Source organism: Poecilia reticulata, linkage group LG19 (assembly GCF_000633615.1).
Source record: "Poecilia reticulata strain Guanapo linkage group LG19, Guppy_female_1.0+MT, whole genome shotgun sequence".
Lineage (NCBI taxonomy): Eukaryota > Metazoa > Chordata > Actinopteri > Cyprinodontiformes > Poeciliidae > Poecilia > Poecilia reticulata.
The window spans coordinates 11,969,743-11,988,165 of NC_024349.1; the positions used below are offsets into that span (position 1 = coordinate 11,969,743).

At 39.2% G+C, this 18,423-nt stretch overlaps 1 protein-coding gene across 7 annotated transcripts in view; it reads left to right on the forward strand.

Moving 5' to 3' along the window:
• The window catches only part of usp54b (ubiquitin specific peptidase 54b), a 72,731-nt gene that overhangs the window by 3,798 nt on the left and 50,510 nt on the right, over nt 1-18,423 (forward strand). For 6 of the 7 annotated variants that reach the window (XR_536319.2, XR_536320.2, XM_008437053.2 and 3 more), the window contains exon 2: nt 5,811-6,403. Coding sequence is in view for 5 of the 7 variants with exons in the window: in XM_008437053.2 (XP_008435275.1) it covers nt 6,248-6,403 (156 nt within the window). In the remaining 2 variants the exon portion in view is untranslated. Of the gene's footprint in view, nt 1-5,810; nt 6,404-9,037; nt 9,204-18,423 lie in introns of those variants that run through there. The other variant, XM_017310889.1, reaches the window with a different exon arrangement.

Genomic DNA, 18,423 nt, shown 5'->3' on the forward strand with positions numbered 1-18,423 from the left:
CAATTTTCCTTCCTTGTTTTCTCTTCTTTCCCAGTTTCATTTCCTTTGCTGATTTCCTTCCTTTTCTTTCCATTTTCTTGTTCTGTCCTTTCCTAGATTCCTTTGAAAGTTTCCTTTCCTTTCCTTTCCTTTCCTTTCCTTTCCTTTCCTTTCCTTTCCTTTCCTTTCCTTTCCTTTCCTNCTTTCCTTTCCTTTCCTTTCCTTTCCTTTCCTTTCCTTTCCTTTCCTTTCCTTTCCTTTCCTTTCCTTTCCTTTCCTTTCCTTTCCTTTCCTTTCTTTTCCTTTTCTCTTACCTCACTTTGGAAAATCTGCTCTCTCCTTTTCCTTGGCGTTCTTTCTTCTCCTCTCCCTCTGCACTGACCCAAACTGGGAGAACCTCATGTTTCTCAGCATGCATTGTAAATAAGGATGGTTATGTAATAGCCTAATATTAAGCAAATTTCCATGCCTGTTTTTGTGTTTCCTGCTAACAGGATTAGCGGTGGACATGTGACATGGGCATAATGGGTTGCATATAGGCTACACTGTGCATGCGTACCCACAGCTCGTGTGAGGAGTCGCTCGTGTGCTTCAGTATTGCAGAGTCTCAGCAGGAAAATGACCTTGAAGTGAAACCCTTTTTTACAAACATTTAGCCGGCTGCACGCGGGGCACAAACGTAACTTTTCATACCAGTTTAAGTGTTAAAACTGAGGGATGAAAGGATGAGAGGCACAGAGGAGAGGACGCACTCTGGGCTCTCCCTATTGTCAACCGAGGCTATTTGAAGTTACACATAACCCAGTTATGGGGAAACCACTGTGTGTGCACGCACAGGAGAGCATGCATGTCTGGAAACTGGACGGAAAGAGACAAAGATGATGGGTAGACAAGGCAGGGAATGAGAACGGAAAAGTAATAAAGTTAATGAAATGGACATAAGAGAGACTAAACGTAAGTTTTTTCCAACTTTTACAAATTGCAAAAATGTACTTCTTGTGTTGTGTGGCTGCATGAGTGGGATGGAGACAGCGTGAGAGACAGGCTATTGTCCTCAGGGAGAGTATCAGCTCTTTGTGCAGCTTGTTTCACACTGGTGTCACCGTCACAAGTCACACTGACACACAGCAGGAACAGTGAAAGGCAGAGACAGTATCATCCAAAATGGTGTCAGATTATTTCCAGCTAACTCTGAGGTCAGTCGTGGAGTCGCTGAATATGTTCTTCTCTGCTAAGCAGTGCGATATAGAAGGAAACGGGTCACTGCAGTTAGCCCTGGACCTGTAGGGAGTGGAAATGATGAAAATAAATACTTGAGCCTCTCATTGAATTCACTGAGAATCATTCAAGTAAAAAAAAAATTAGAAAGATTTATTTCTCTTCATTATGACAATTATAACTTTGAAAATAGATTTTACTTGCAATGCGCTACTCCCCACCTTCCCCTGACTCATGAAAATGGCTGCAAACAGATTCAAAATTATACAACCATACATCTTTAAAAAGAGGAAGTAAAACCTCGTAAGCAACCAACAAGAATACAGAAAGTGGTTTTGGGATGGTAAATCAACAACACAACTCTTGTCTTTTCCAGCAGCCATTGTACAGCAGGAAAGCCAGCTGATCAAATGTGCTGGAGGCCCAGTCAGGTTGCTAGGTGACAGGCATAAAATATTAATTTATTGCCTAGAAAAACAGCTGCATGTCTTTTTAAGCACTTGGATTGTTTCTAGGAGCAGTTGAGACCCAAATGGAAGTACAAAAACATGTGAAATATATGTTTTTCATAAAGCAAACTGAACTTTTTTAACACCTAGGCAGAGTGTAAAATTTATTAGCTCCATTTGTTGACGCTGTGATTCATGTTAAACAAGCCCTAAATAAGCAGTGAGAGCCTGTGTTGTTCACTTTATGTGACTGACAAAATCCGTCTTCTTTGGTCTCCTTTTTTAAATTGAATTACTGACATAAATGACCCTTTGAGTCATATTCTAATTCATTGAGGTCACATTTGAAGTTGTGTTTAAATATGCATCACCAGAACATCACAGTTTGGTCCTGTCACTCAACAGTCACCTGTGCTCTTCTGGGACCAGAGGTGATAATCCCTGCAGCACACTTTGAAAACTCAGTTCCTCCGTCTGCCACATGTTCGTCTTATTATGCTAAAACTGCAAACGTTCACTGAATTTTGACTGCATTTCTTACATCTTGACTCTGGATCCCTCTCAGAAAAAGGTGGATCTATAGTTTTGGGAAATAAAATCCAAWAATGAAGTTAAAATATTAAGAAACTTTTGCAGTATTAATCTTGTTTAGGTATTTTGTAACTATTTATTTGGCTGCGCTGCTTCCTATTTTATCATTTATGTTAAAATGGGAAATATGAAATCGATGTTTGTTCAGTGGTCGCAGCATCGCATCTGTTTGTGTAAAAATGTTTGTAGAGTAAAGTGAAGCTAAATTTTCTGCTGAAATGTCTAGAAGTGTGCAGAGATWAAAAAAAAARKKRAAAMMWYYYYYMAARKWWYYKRAAAAAACCCAGAAAATTGAAGTATCTATGTTCTAGTTTCGAGTGCAAATATTTTAGTTTTGTTTTAAGTATACTAAYTTACAAGTAACTTTTTAGCATGATATAGGTATAAACAATTCTTTAATATTGGTGAAAAAGTAGCTATTAGTTATAAGTGAAATAATCTTCCAGTAGACATTTAGAATTACGATATGGAAAAAAATATCTTAATCCACTGGCAGCTTTTTTCACTTAAAAGTACGGAAAAAAATTAGGGCCACTGGAAAAAAATCTGACTTTAATCTCAGAAAAAAAAAAAAAAGGTCAGAACTGTGAGATTAAAGTTTTATTTTTCAATGGTCCTAACCCTCTTCTGCATATCTGCACTAGAAACTAGACCCAAAATACCTTTTTTGTTTTTGTTTTTACAGTACACTGCATGTGTGTGAGCTGGTAAGACTTTCCTCTTTATATTCTAGTGATTTGAATTCTGCTTGAAGCTTCTGTGAATTTGTCAAAAAGCCTTTGGCAGCGATCTAAAGCCAAAGCAGTCTTGATGGAGGCTGAACTGAGGTGTCGTGAACAAAAACAGACTTCTGTAGCAGCAAACCTTTTCCAGGATGCTTTTCTTCCTGTAGACTGAAGACAGACGCTCCTTTCGTCGCCCCTCCCTCGTATTTCATACTAGGGGAAAAAAATGCAACTCCTGCAGAAATCATTGCACTGAACAGAGTAGGTGTGAACTGTAAATGTTACAAAAGTCTGGACTAAACTGTCTTCAGGTTACCGATGTATAGTCATGTCATGTTTTTAGAAAATACAAAGAAATTAGAAAACTTTTTGTGCATGAAAATGTTTTTACATGTCGTCAAATTGCAGTTTTCCTTATTTTAGCTTTCTTCTTATGAAAATCTAAGTAAGTGTAAAAAAGTGTTTTCAAATAGGGCTGGGCAATAAATCAGTAATAATGTATATTATGATAGATGTAATAAATATTACATCTGTTCAATAATTTCACTGGACTCTAACCCAGATTTAAATAATTATTTCAAGTTTATTTTTTTTTTATTTTAGCCACTTTTGTTCAGTTCTGTTAAGTTTTAACTCAAGTCAGGATATGTAGTTTACTTTGTTTTTATTTTATGTAAATAAAATATTATCAAATCAGTGCGTAGACGTGCCATAAACTTTCTCCAGCTGAACAGAAACAAAACTGAAGTTATAATATTTGGATGTAAAGAGGAACAAAATAGAGATCAAATTCAAAATCTGGGTCTAGGGATGGACTCAGACCTGAACCTTCAGAGTCACATAAAGAGAATTCCAAAGTCAGCGTTCTTCCAATCTTCTGGGATTAAAGTACTGATGAGTAGAGTGACCGTACAGCAGTGGCATTAAACTCATTTACATTTTGGGCCAATATAAAACATCTGAATGTTCTTTAAGGGCCAGATGTGCCAGAATAGATTGATAAAAACCAATTAAACTATTAAAATATCAATAAATAGCTGTTCCTCCAAGATTTTGTGATTATTTTAGTGTTTTTTTTGCTGTCAAACTTGCAGATTTTGTGGTGCCAATTTAGAATTTTTATAATATTTGCTGTTAAATGTGGCTTTTTTATCACTCGTCGTATCAATTACGGACTATGACTTCACATCAAGTAAGGCTGAGGCAGCAGTCACTCACTGTTTTTGACCAATTTTGAGAAAATTTGCAGTAAAAATTAGACAAAAAAGTGGAGATCTGTTGATTTTCTGTGCGTTTTGCAGATTTTTGAAGAACTTATTGATGTAACTTGGAGTCTAAAGGACCACATAGAAAACTACAGCGGGCCCAATTTGGCCCCCGGGCCTTGCGTTTGACACATGTGCCTTACAGTATTCCAGAAAGAAAACACACACTGAACAAGCACTGCGGCTGATTTCTACAGGTTACGCCATCCGGACACACAGAGTGAATCAAAGCGGAGCGTGAATGTTCGTCCGGCGTTGTCTCCATGAGGAATTTCTCCTCGATGTGTGGCTGCTGTCTGGGCTGCCGTCCCGAGCCGTCCAGAGCAGGATCAGGGAATGTGATTGACTTGTGCCTTGACTCACTCTGGCTTCCAGGAAGTCTCCTACATCAGTACACATCATCATCATCACTCGCCAGCCCAGCGTGCAACAGAGTGTTTTGCGTGTGCTCTCTCAACCAGTTCAGCACAGTGTGTCTCTCTGTTAAATCACATGGTTCAGCTTTTCCCCCGCATGCCTGCTGCTTGGCCTATTTCCATGGTAACTAGCCGAAGATGTGGGGACACGCGTATAACACATAAGCATACATACACACACACGCACACACACACACACCTACGCAGTCCACATAAACAGCAGTTGTGAGACCTCGCCACTGCTATCTTGGTTGTGTGTGGCTGTAGGGTGCAGTCAGAGACAGGAAGTGTGATCACACACTGCACAGGCTCAGTGGGGAACACAGCCATGTACACGCACACATACACACACACCGCTGAGACAGAGGCTGGGGATGTGGCACTGTGGAGGAAAAATGGCTCACAGGGGCATGCCAGCCAAATCCCGCCATAAACCTCACAATTCAGACAGACAGACAGACAGATAGATAGTACAGTGGTGATTGTTTGAGTACCCGCAGCATCCCTGTGGCCTTTGGCCTTTCGCCAGGATGATGCTGTGGTGTTAATGCAGCCCAGCTATCAGACGAGGGAGCTTTGCCAAAAGCAGGGAAGCTATAAAGTAAGGAAGTATGGAGAGAAGAGTGGTGGGGGGACTGCGGCTCTATTACATTCTGCCCTGCGATGTTATGCAAATTCAGTCGTGTTCATGACTTTATCATCACACTAAAGTTCAGATGCTTGAATCGCCATAAGCTCCTCATTTGGTCCCTGTGCACGGATTAAAATGTGACATAACAGACAAAAGCATCCAAAATGAATTGCTGTCCATGGAGGCTGATTTTAGATTAGACAGTGTGAGCAGCGGTCCTGAAGGTTCAGTTCAGCACCATTCGTATAACCGAGCTTTAGACTTAACTAGGACTCGTAGTCTTGGACTTGATTCTCGTGAGCAATCTGTATCTTATGTTGTTAGGGCTGAAAGTACTGGATTCAAGAAAAGGAAGATGTTTTCTCCTGGATCTCCTGTTTACAAAAGCTACTGGAGTTAGCCGCTACCAGACACCCAACAGATGTTTTTTTGTTGGTCCACTTTAGATTTTCCCTTTAGAGCTGCCGTAGGAACTCGGTGTGTTCCTGTTTGCTTGATGTTTTGAGTCCTAACAGATTGGTTTTTGTGTCTTCCAGATAAAGTGAAAGAGGAGAAGAAACCACAGGGATCCCCACATGGGAGCAGCACTGCTGTCAGAGACGCTTTTATCTGAGAGAATCTGCCAAATCATTCTTTGGAAACGCTCTCATGGCTTCAAATACAGACTTATAAACCCACGGAGCTAAAAACAGAAAACCAACGCAATCACTGGCAAATATAAGTGGACCACTTTAAAAAAGAAAAACACGGCAGGACAGTGGGAGGGTTTTATGGGGGCCAGATCCCTATCCAAGACATCTTGCATCTCTTCAGTCCACAGATTTCCTTCCAGTCCTCCTTCCGTTTCCTCCTGCTCTGCCTTTCTCCCATTCTCCATCTTTCTCTCTCATGGGAGTGACATAGAGRCCKYCGCCTGGTCTTCTGCCCCRCCCCTTTTCTGCATCCCTGTGGGAACGGGGACGTCCAGGTAGTGATGTCGTGGAAGAGRAACTACTTTGCCTCTGGTGGCGGAGCGGCCGGCGGGATGCAGGGGCTGGTGACCCCGAGAACCATGACCTCCATCGCTCCGAGCAAAGGCCTGAGCAATGAGCCGGGACAAAACAGCTGCTTCCTCAACAGTGCTCTGCAGGTCAGTWGGGTGAACTCACAGCCGCAGATCAACTTTAATCTAAAAATGCAGGATAATTCTCAGGAATGAGCTGCGTTAGAGCCTCTTGTCTCTTTAAATCCAGATAATATGCTGCTGGACACATGCCCCCCAACCCAACATTTACACTCACATGTAAAAATGGCTGCAAACAGATGTGCATTTATATCATACATCTTTGAAAAGCAGAAGTMGAACCTCCTGCACAACCAACAAGTATGCAGGAAGTGGTTTCTGGGTTGTAAGTCAATAACAAAACACTTGTCTTTTCCAACAGCCAATTTGCACCTCAATATAGTAACAGTGCAGACTTAACAATCGGGAGGTTTTTGTACCAGCTCGTTTTCCAGACACCAAAAAGCATTAACCTGTTGCCAAAAAACAGCCTGGTGTTTTTTTGTTTGTTTGTTTTTTTGTATTTTTTTAAAGCTCTTGGGTTGTTTTTAGAAGCAGTTTGAAGTTTTAGCAAATTGACCAATTTCTAAAACTTTGAAAACTTATTTACAGTCCCTSTGACCTTTTCCACATTGCAGCAACACGGATCAAAGTATTTTATGATATTTTAAGTTATATTAACACTATGAAGATATATAACTATTACATTTMAATTTTTCTATCACTTCAACCAATACTTTGTAGAACAATATTTTGCTTTTCTTTTGGTGATCTTATCAACCGTCTGCACAGGAAGAGACACATTCTTGTCTTTTCTTTTGGACGAATAATCAATAATCAACAGCTTAATTGATTACTAAAACAATAACTTGATCTTGCCCTACTATTCAGGCTTTGCAAAATACTTCAGACTTTGTCAGATTAGATTATAATCAGATATAAACTGCAGTTTTCACATTTTACCAYTCACTTGGATCTATGTCTGAACTTTGACTAGGCCAWTTTTGCACTTTAATCTGAACTACTTCAGTGTTTGGTTGTATGTKTCATGTCGTTGTCYTGCTGGAAGTTGAACTTTTAGCCCAATCTTTAGCTCCATCTGTCTCCATATCAACTCTGTGCATCTTCTCTGTCTGCGGTGAAGAAAAGCATCCCAGCATCACGATGCTTATTTTACAGTTATGAAGGTGTGTTCAAGTTGATTTGCAGTGTTTTCCACATACAGTATTTGTTTAACAAAACCACTTTCTGCCAAAGGAATCACAGTCTGGTTGTCATTAATGTGCGAGAGTTCATCTTGAGTTCAAAATCAAAAGAAAACCAAGAGAGCCAAAGGCTTTCTGGTCTCCAGTTTTAAAAATGTTAAACGTGATTTGAAAGAGAGTGACGTGGAGCGGAAATAATCTGAGCTGAATACCAAATCTGTCTGAAACCTTTACAGTTCAAAGAGACATTTTTGCGTTATTCCTACAAAATAAATGTTGCTGCAAAATCTGCATTAAGGAGATCCACTTTTAAAATACKTTATTTCTCAAATAAAACATGAGAAACGTACAAATATTTAATCTTATTTCTTTTTAAAAGGCTTTTGAACAAAGAGAAACATAAAACCATTGTAATAAGAGGACGGTGATGTATTCATGAACAATAATTTTAAATAAATGCATTGTTTTCAGTCCAAAGGCAAACACACACACACACACACACACACACACACACACACACACACACACACACACACACACACCCCCACACACACACACACAGTCAAATCCCCCCAAATTATTATTGTGATTCTTTTTAAAATATTGTTTATAGATTTTGCACAAACACCTGTCTTATTTCTTTATGTTGAAAATCTAAGATGTTCTCAGTTTTATACAATGCAGTGGATTAAATCAGGACATATTGATGGGTTAGAATGGTCCAGTTAAGACTTGAAAATTGGTGTTTCCTTTTGTGCATATTGTGAAACTAATATATGTATTTCCTTCTTTTTCTCAACCTCGACTCTGTTGATTTGTTAAATAAAATCCAGGTGAAGTCTGTGGTTGAATTGTGACAAAACGTGATAAAGTTAAAGCCTGAACGCTTCCGCAAAGCACTGTACTGTATTTTCAAGGTATTTTATTGGCCTGCGCTAATATGCACAACGCTGACTGACGGCTTATTCGTCAAAGTTGTGCAGCCCTGCCCATCTGCCCCCAAAACACTGCAGCAAACTGCAATCAGAAGAGTAACAGACACAGRATTACGGGGCAGCGTAGCCGTGTTTTAGTGGAGCTGACCTCAGCGTGGACGGCCAGTGTGTGTACGCAGAGATGCTAACTCTGCACTGCTTACACATGCATAGAAAAAAAGACACTCTTGCATCCTACCAAGACTTCCAGCTGGCTCACACCACACACACACACACACACACACACACACACGCACACGCACCCCCACACACCCACCCACACACACACACACACACACACTGAAATGCCTCTTGACTATTGGCTTGAAAGAGAGAGAGGGGAAGATGGGAGAGAGGTTGGAGTAAGCTGAAGAGGTATTGGGCAGAAGCTTAGGGAGAGTTGATGAGAACAGAGGGGTGTAGATGCAAAGAGTAAAAGTTGCAGACTGCAGAGAGGAGGAGAAGAAGAAGAAGAAGAAGGATGGGAGAGAGGTTGGAGTAAGCTGAAGAGGTATTGGGCAGAAGCTTAGGGAGAGTTGATGAGAACAGAGGGGTGTAGATGCAAAGAGTAAAAGTTGCAGACTGCAGAGAGGAGGAGAARAAGAAGAAGAAGAAGGAGGGATGAGGAGTATACAGTATGAAAAAGACGAGGAGAGGAATTCAGGGGATACTGCTACGAGGAAGAGAGGAAACAAAGACTCCAGTAAGGTAAGAGGAAAAAGGCTTGAGCAGAAAGGGTGAAAAGACAAAGTGGAGGACAAAATGAAGAAACATGCAAAGCAGCTCTAGCAGAGTGAGAATTGGGCCACTTCAAGGACACATATAGACGCTAACACACACACACACACACACGCGCACGCACACACACGCACACACACACACACACACACACACATGGAGGGGACAGCATGCTTAGCTGGACACAGATGAGCGGGGATAAACTGAGGGACAGAACTAAACTGCTTTTGGCAAGGCTTTCACTGTGTGTGTGTGTTCATGCTTTTTTCTTGTGTGGCGGTTTTTCATTCGTTAATCTTGGAATTTTATTCACTTCTATAAAAGTTAAAGAGTGCCTAAGCCTCCTGCTGAGTGAAGAGAAGAAATYTAATGTTAAATGTCCAAAAAGGGCTTGTTTTTTTCTATAGAGATGCAAATAGCAGGGGAGTAACAATAGATCTGCCTCATAAAACCTGAAGGTGCATCGATCGATTTCGGGATTCACAAGAATAAGATGAGACAAGACTGTACCAGTATTTCTGGGAAAACATAGAACAATCATCTTTTTGTTGTTTTCACAAAAACACTAAATCCAATACCTGACGATGGAAAAAAAATTATATTTATGCTTTGGAGTTTCCTTAAACTGAGATAAAAAGAGGAGGCAATGAGGCCTTGTGACCTTAAAGTCACCAGTATAGAAGCCGAAAAATACAAAAAGCTGCTGAGTAACTTCTGATATGACGTTAGTGAAAATGGATAAATACTTTTCCTTGAAATCGATATAAATCTGAGGGATTCCTGCCTCATTTASTGAATTGGATGGAAATCATTTCAGGCTGAACTATCGYTGTTTCACAAGGGCAGCGCCTTCCTGAAGTTTAATTACTTATTTTGAAGACTGAAGTTGAAAACATGAAAGGAAAAAGTCCTCCATCTAAGTGTGAGTCATACACTGACAGGCGCTGATGAATMCTGAAGCAATAACATTTTTACAAACTTTGCCTTACATCCTTTACCGTTTAAAATGATTCAGTCCTGTTGGGTCAGGCTATGCGTTGCAGTGTCATTTCTGCCAAAAAGCAGAAGATCTTCATTGATCTTAAATAGTGTTTTAAGAATCTCTGATCAGTCCAATCAGGTCCGATTATTGGTAGATGTTTGCTTCTCCAATAGGAAGCTCCATCGCAGAGTCATTAGCAGCTCATATCTAGTTATTCTCACAACATTTCATGTCTGTCACCATTTCTTTTTTTTTCCAGAGTTCACAAAATGCTGTCAAACAAACAGTATTTAAAAGTGATGACGGCTTCGATAATACTTTTGTAATTATGGTAACTAATTCTTCTGTTGCTTCGAAATGAAAGCTTGAAACAAAGATGCATCCAGAGTAGCAAATCACTTTCCTTCATTTCCATGGCACTTTAATTTAGCTTAGCTACCAGATTAACTCTTATGCTAATGTCAAAATATTTCTTAGCAGATGCTAAAAAGATTTCAGTTTTTCAAAATGGTGAGACTAGAACYGCGGACATTTTCTTTCATACAGTTCCTTCAGTTTAAAGTCTTTTTCATGAGATGCAGAAAAGTGCTGCATTGCTCATAATATTCTGAACATAATCAATCCTATTGTGAAGCTGGTCCCAAAATGTTGCTTTCTGCTTCCAGTCAGCCGGCTGAAAGAAGGTAACCAGTTTGTTTTACTGCGTTTACAAGAAACAGGGCAAAAAAAAAACAAACAAACAAAAATCATGAACAATGAGGATTTTTCGACCTAAGGAGTGCTTTCCATCCCTTTTATTCATCCCAAAAATTTAAAGAAACGACATGCTGGTATAGCAAGAGCAGACAAACTGACTTATTAACCAGCTTATTTGGCTCTGTAAAGAGCAGAACAACAAAAAGAACACCACAAACTACTCGAAWGTTATATTTATCTGTATTTAAATGAACCCCCCTTAAATCCTTTGCTTTTTTTTTTACTTTCTTTTTCTATTAATTATAATGAAAATGCCTCAATTACCTAGCAGGTGTTAGCAAATCTCTGCTATAAAATGCTCTACCACAAGTGGATTTAGTGCGAATGTAAGACTCTCTGCGGCCCACTGGGAACCCCCTGGGCCAGGAAGTTAACCCAGTTCTGCTGCAGTGGAGCCGCTGTGAGGCAGCAGCATCAGCACCAACATCAGCAGCAGCAGACAAGTTTCCTCTGTGAGAATCWGAGGAAAAGTACTACCAGGTAAAATCTACGTTTGTGCATTCATCTGTCGTGGCTGATGTCTACCTTCAGCAGCCGTTGGGTGAAAGGCGGGGCAAACCCTCGACAGGTCACCGATTCGTTGCAGAACCTACGTACATGCTCAGCAGTTTTTCATTTAACGTAGGCAAGAGTGCAATAGCCAGAAGACGTGTGTTATGAAGTTGGCAGAAACACATGGGCTTCACTGATCGGGCAGAAATGTTTGCTTCTTTGATTCATGCAGATCACTGCATTTATCTACGCTTATCATTTTTTTTCTGCAGTGTTTCATCCAGCATTTTATACACTAAATGAACTGATTAAAAATTTTAGCTGTCATGCGATTAACACCTTCGTGGCTGTGCTTGAAATCCTTTTAATGCAGTTGCATTGATGCAGTTGAATGACAGGAAATGTAAGATAAGCTTATCAGTGGAGCAGAGGATAGCAGAATGCTTCAAAGTCATTTATATAACGCTGCAGTCGCCTGCAATGGAGGAAAAAAAAAATACTACAGTGTAGGTAACTTTCCACTATGTGACAAAGCAAAATGGTTTAGTGTTGATTATGSTTCATTGGTTTGCTCCAGGAGAGGCCGGGCGCTGGGGAAGCTTATCTTTGCTGATGCTAGCAGATGAGGATGAAGAACATTTATTTTATCACTGGTCTAACAGAGAGTAACAACTTTGCACGTCTATCAGACGGTTGAGTCACCAATCAACCCAACAGCACATCTTTTAATAATGGGAAGAAGTGCAGCTTAACAGAAAAAGCCCCGGCAGAACCAAAGGGGCTACCCTAACACCGTTTTCTCATGACTAATTTAATAGTTTGCAGCATATTTCCATTGTTCTTGCATCACTGCATGCAACACTTTGCAAACTCATTCCACTTTATTTATCTGTTTTGCATATTTTTATGGGTAAAGCCACAAACTTTAATGTATTCTATTTGGGATTTTAGGTGGAACACCAAAACAAAGTAGTGCATTGTTGTACTGGAAGGATGTGATAAATGGGTAAAACATTCTTCACAAAGAAAGTCCGAAAAGTGTGTTGTGCATTTGCATTTAGCACCTCTGAGTCAGTACTTTAGTTTGGGCCAATTAGAGCTGCAGGTCCTTTGAGAAATCCACAGACTGTGAGTTTTACTTTGAAAAGTAGGCTAAGCTGAGTCAGATTAATTTGAGAGCATCCATCAACGCTGATTTTTCTGAAACCTTTACACAAGTTCTCGGTGGTACTTTGGACTTGGACTGGGCCAGTCTCAGATCTGAACTGATCTGAGCCATTGCAGAATTGCTGGAAAGTGAACGTTGACTCCAAGTCTCAAATCTTTTGCGGTCTCTGTTTTAAAGGAGACTTATTGTGCAAAATGTACTTTTTGCATGTTTTTTTTTACTTTCACTACTTCCAAAATCCATCGTAAGCWCTTATAAAACTACTGAGTCGTGTTTTTGCAATAAGTTTATGTCTTTTGGTGTCTGRAAAATGAGCGGTTTCACAGTTGTCACATTCGACGTGCCTAGGAACCCCAGCAAAGCCCAGCTTGTTACCTAGCAACTGCAGAGTGCATCAGCACTATTAGTCAGCTTGTTTTACTGCGGTATGCAGTAAAACTACCATTCAGAAACCAYGCGCTGCAATCTTGTTAGTTGTGCAGGAGGCTCTACTTATGCTTTTCAAAGATGTACGGTTGTGTAATAGCACATCTGTTTGCAGTTATTCTCGCATGTAAGTGTAAACATCMAATAGGGGTGCATGGCCAGCAGCAGCTCATTTAGATTTAAAGTGACAAAACGTCCTAAAACAGCTCAATCTGAAAGTAGCAAAAAAAAATCTCATTATTTAAGAATCATTTTGAGTGAAAATGTAATCAACATGTTTTGTATAGATCATTTACTGATCCTATAGTAAACATAATAGGTCACCTTTAAAAGTCCTTGTTTTAATTTCCCTCTGGGGTTGATAAAATGTATTTGATTTGATTTTCTTTTGGGGTTTTTTTCTGTTTTTTTTTTTACAAGGCTGTGCAATGTTATCTGAGTTATATCATGAGTGGATAATTTATTTTAGTTTATCAGTCTTGTTTATTATAAGTAAGGCCTTTGAGCTTTCCTAGATGTTTTTAGTTTTAGTTTATTTCTTTCAAATCTCACCTTTTAATGTTGAGAGTTATTCTCTTTGGAAACCAAAGCCTTCCTAACACTTTTGTGAGCAAATCGACTCTTCTTTAGACGTTCCTCCATTTCTTCTGTTCAGTTTCATTTCAGGTGACTCCTTGTCGCCGCTTYYATTTAAAAACCTCCCATAAATAATATTCGATCTATGAATCAGTGTAAAGTAATGTAAAACCATTTGGTTGCRGATGTGCAGTTTAAGTTTTCTGCCACACGCATTTCTTCATAGGAAAGAAAAAAGTTTAATTTTGGCATGAAAACTGGCAGGAGTTTTTTATTTGTGAAATATAAACTTTGGAAAATTACTACGTTGTTATATCACTTAATAAAAGATAAGAAGAACATAAAATGTGTGCGGAAGTTTGTGGTTCCAACGTTAGAAAATGTTGAAAAGTTTAACTCTTGTGAATGCTTTTTCAATTTAATTTGACGTCATTTGAAGCTTTTTTTTGTACTTTATATAATAACAAATATATCATATTGTCATTAGATTGTGAAGTAAGATGGCTGACAAATTTTCCAGCATAAAGAACAGCAGCTTTTGTTCTTTTCTTGTTTTAATTTACTCAATAACTGATGTCCATTTAGCCATTTAATCTTTACTTTGAATAAATTGACCTTTAAMATTGACCTTTCCTACTATTTAATAAACCKCACTGCTTCAATAGAAGCTCAKATAAAATGGAAGAGCTGGAAACTTACGTCCTGGCTGTGGCACAGGCAGCAGCATCCTTTAGTAATCAAAATGCAGCGAATAGAGACGCCGTTACTACATGTGGTAATGTGAGAGCAGAACAGTAGGAACAGGACATGCAGGGCAGAGGTCAGCGGCGGATGGCGGCATCAGGCAGGTGTTGTATTGCAGGTCAGGATAAAGATTTACTTTGTGCAGGAATCTAGGCGGCTTGTTTGGGTTTGTCACAACACTTATGGTTCCCATCAGTAAAGACTGCAGCGGCGTATTCTTTGTTCATTAGAAGCAAGGAAAATGTTTTTCTCTCACATTAAAATTTAGATTTATAATTTTTTTTATATAATTTTAAGCTGTAAGAGCAGGATGAAGGAATATTTTAGTTTGAATCAATGAGAAGAAATGAGAGTTTATTTAAAGAAATTTAATCTTGTGTTAGTATTAACATACAGATGATATGTTTCTCTGAGATTAATGCCTCCATTTTAATTTGTTTTTAAATGCAACAATCAGGGTTTTCCCCCAGGGTATTATAAGCCTGGTGGGTCACCAGGCTTTACTTGTTCCCCCGCCAGGCTTAGCATTGGTTATTTATTGAAGTCTTTTTAAAATGTTTGCATTTTTTAACACTTTATAGTTGGTGTTCAGACATGAATCTTCCAATCTTATAATAACACATAATTATCAAGTGGTATTTTCAAATTTCCTGTCAACTTTAAACATTTTTTAACTCAAAAAAATGGCGGGCCGCTGGATGAATGACTGAACTAGCATCCAGACTTTGCAGGTTTTCTGGGGGAAACATGGCGATAACGATTAGGATAGTTTGTCCCTCTTATAATGTTTTTCTCCAGAACTTAACTTCCTTTCTTACTGAGGAAGGTACATAATTACCTGCCTCTAATTAATGTGCTCCCTTATTCTTATAAGAGTTTTACTGCAATCTGGTGACAAAGATCTTCAYCCACCACAACAGAAAGTCCAAAACTTTGATAAAAACTAAACACAGACTCAAAAAAGTGTGGGGAAATGCTGGCTTTGGGTCTCGAAAAACTGGGAGGACTGACTGAGGTAGTTTTGCAGCATACAGATAAAAACTGCTTTAATTTGATTGATAAAACAACATTTAATCACACAACTGCAATCTTGAAGGCTTTCATCCAAGCGTCCCTCAGACATATAAAAAGTTACCGCGGGTCGGATTCGGCTTCCAGGCCTCGAGTTTGACATACGATTCAAAAAGACGGCACCAGCAGGTAAAAATKAATTCTTAAATGTGTTGGTTCTGCAGCTTTTGAAAGCAAATCTGCGTCCTGAGGGGAAACTCTGCGAACAGGGGGTTGTTGGGTTCAGCTGAAATTGCCTGAGATTTCTTCAGGGATCTGTTTTTGTGCAGAGTGGAGATGTTGCTCAGAGGGGCGTGTGATGTGAGCATATCATTTTTATTCAAAAATGAATCTGTTAAGTGGTTCCAGTTTTGTAGCCGTTACTGTCTTAAAACAGGCAAATCACCACATTTTAACAAGATATAGTATTAATAAATAGAGAAGAGGTGATTAGAGAAGGAAAGACTTGCTGGTAATAAGGAAGGGAGGTGCAGAGTTGGTGCACTATCCTTGCGCTTGCTGCATTGCTGTGCACGAACACGACCGAATACGCTACAGTCAGAGGAGGAGTTCAAATAACCAAGAGGAAGCAATTGAACATATAACACTGAGGTCAGCATGCAGTCTGTCATTCCTGATCCTGTGTCACTCAGGCCAAACTACACTCTGCGCTCGTGTCTCCATAACTACATGCCTGTAATTTACCAATCTCAGTCGAAGCCTCAGGGACATTGAAGCGTTATCTTTCAGCTGACTAAATGAATGCGCTAATGGCTCTTTCCTTTTGATTTTGCACCAGAGAGAGACAAAGAAGGACACTCTTCTTTTCTGTCTTTCTCTCTTCTTTCACTTTCTCTCCCACTTATTGCTGAAGATCAAGAAAGCAGAGAGGACGCTGTGTTGGAGAAGTGATTCATAAAGATGAATTTGTTTAATTTTGTGGTATTTTGAGCAGAAATGCCCCGACAAGAGTTGCTGATATTAAAAAACAAAAACAAACAAAAAAAAACATCCTCGAAGCTGAGACTGAATACAATTTATAACATTCAGCTAAATCCTTAATTTGTGTCGTTCGCTGCGGTACCCGCATCACATAATCAGCACCGTTCCCCCTCTGGGAAGATTAAACTAATCGAGCCCAATCAAGAAAGCTCTGCACACGAGCAGATGAATGGGGCTGAGGTTGCCATGGTGATACCTGAGCCCGACAGCGGAGAGGTAACAGAAGGTTTCCTCGCAGCAGCTGTAACGGCCTGTTTGAGCTCAAAYGTCAACTAGAAATATCAGAGCAGCCTCAGCACTGTGAAACCAACACGCAGCCGTGTGGAACGTTTCCTCCTATTTTTGCACCAGAAAGTGAACATCACACCAGCCCAGTTTTGGTGATTTCCACGCAGTTTACTTAATATGAACTAGTTCAGTCTCACMGTGTTCACCTGCACAACGTAAACGGTTTTGTTGGCTGTAAGATCTGATTCTGATGCTTGGTTAACTTTTATTGCTCCATTTTTTTTGCATACATAAAAAAATAAAACCAACTGGAAGTGAGCCGAAGGGATTCTGGGATTTTGACGATGAAAGCTGCTTCATGTCCAGCTTGAGTTCCCAAGAAATCCTGGGCCCAAAGAGCAGAGATGTAGCATTGGAAAACTGGGTTTTATCCCCACTGTTATCCAGGAATATATATACAGTATATATATATGATATATATGTATTACATCAAGGCTAATACATATATATCAGCATGTGATGTATATATCAGCATCAGATGCTGATATATACATCAGCATCACATGCTGATGTGATGTTACATGTATAACAGTAACATGTATAACAGGAATAACAGGAATTCCTGTTATTCCTGGATAACAGTGGGGATAAAACCCAGTTTTCCAATGCTACATATACAAACATATATATATAGTCAGAATAATCAATAGATTAATTTAAACTAAAATAAGTGGTAGTAACAGCCAGGTTATAGATATATTTGGATTATTTTGGATTATGGGAGAAAAAAAGTTTTGTTAGAAGTTCAATACAAAAATTCAGAAACTTCAAACTCTTCGCCTCGTTTGGACGAATGAGGTGAAATACATACTTTCCTGGAACAATATGAGGTGTGGAGGATTCTGAAAAAATATGACAATTTGCTAATACATCAAGGTTTAAACGCTATTTTTGTTAAATTAGTTGGTGCTCGTTTATATTTTCTTTGTTATAAAACAAAGAGACAACTGCTTTAAATTTAAAGTAAATCCTGCTCTTGTACATAAACTTCCCTTAGCAATGTTTCAACATTTGCACCTCTAATAAATTTTTCTGATTGCCGTGCACCTGCAGATATAATCAGACCGAATGTGATGTTACCATGGAAACCGTGAGCCTTTCAAGTAATCAAATCAAAGACGACAAACCGTTACAACAGGCAGCTATTTAGGAAACTCCTCCAGGTGGNTTTGGACGAATGAGGTGAAATACATACTTTCCTGGAACAATATGAGGTGTGGAGGATTCTGAAAAAATATGACAATTTGCTAATACATCAAGGTTTAAACGATATTTTTGTTAAATTAGTTGGTGCTCGTTTATATTTTCTTTGTTATAAAACAAAGAGACAACTGCTTTAAATTTAAAGTAAATCCTGCTCTTGTACATAAACTTCCCTTAGCAATGTTTCAACATTTGCACCTCTAATAAATTTTTCTGATTGCCGTGCACCTGCAGATATAATCAGACCGAATGTGATGTTACCATGGAAACCGTGAGCCTTTCAAGTAATCAAATCAAAGACGACAAACCGTTACAACAGGCAGCTATTTAGGAAACTCCTCCAGGTGGTTATTTTGGGTAGATCATCATCCTTTTGAATGAAAGGAAAGGATATTTTAACAGGGGTTTTAATGGACTGTCTGTAYSGGAGCAGCACTCAGGTCTGACAGGATGTGTGTGTGTTTCCCACAAATTAAAACTCCCAGCAATGTTTTTCTGACTAT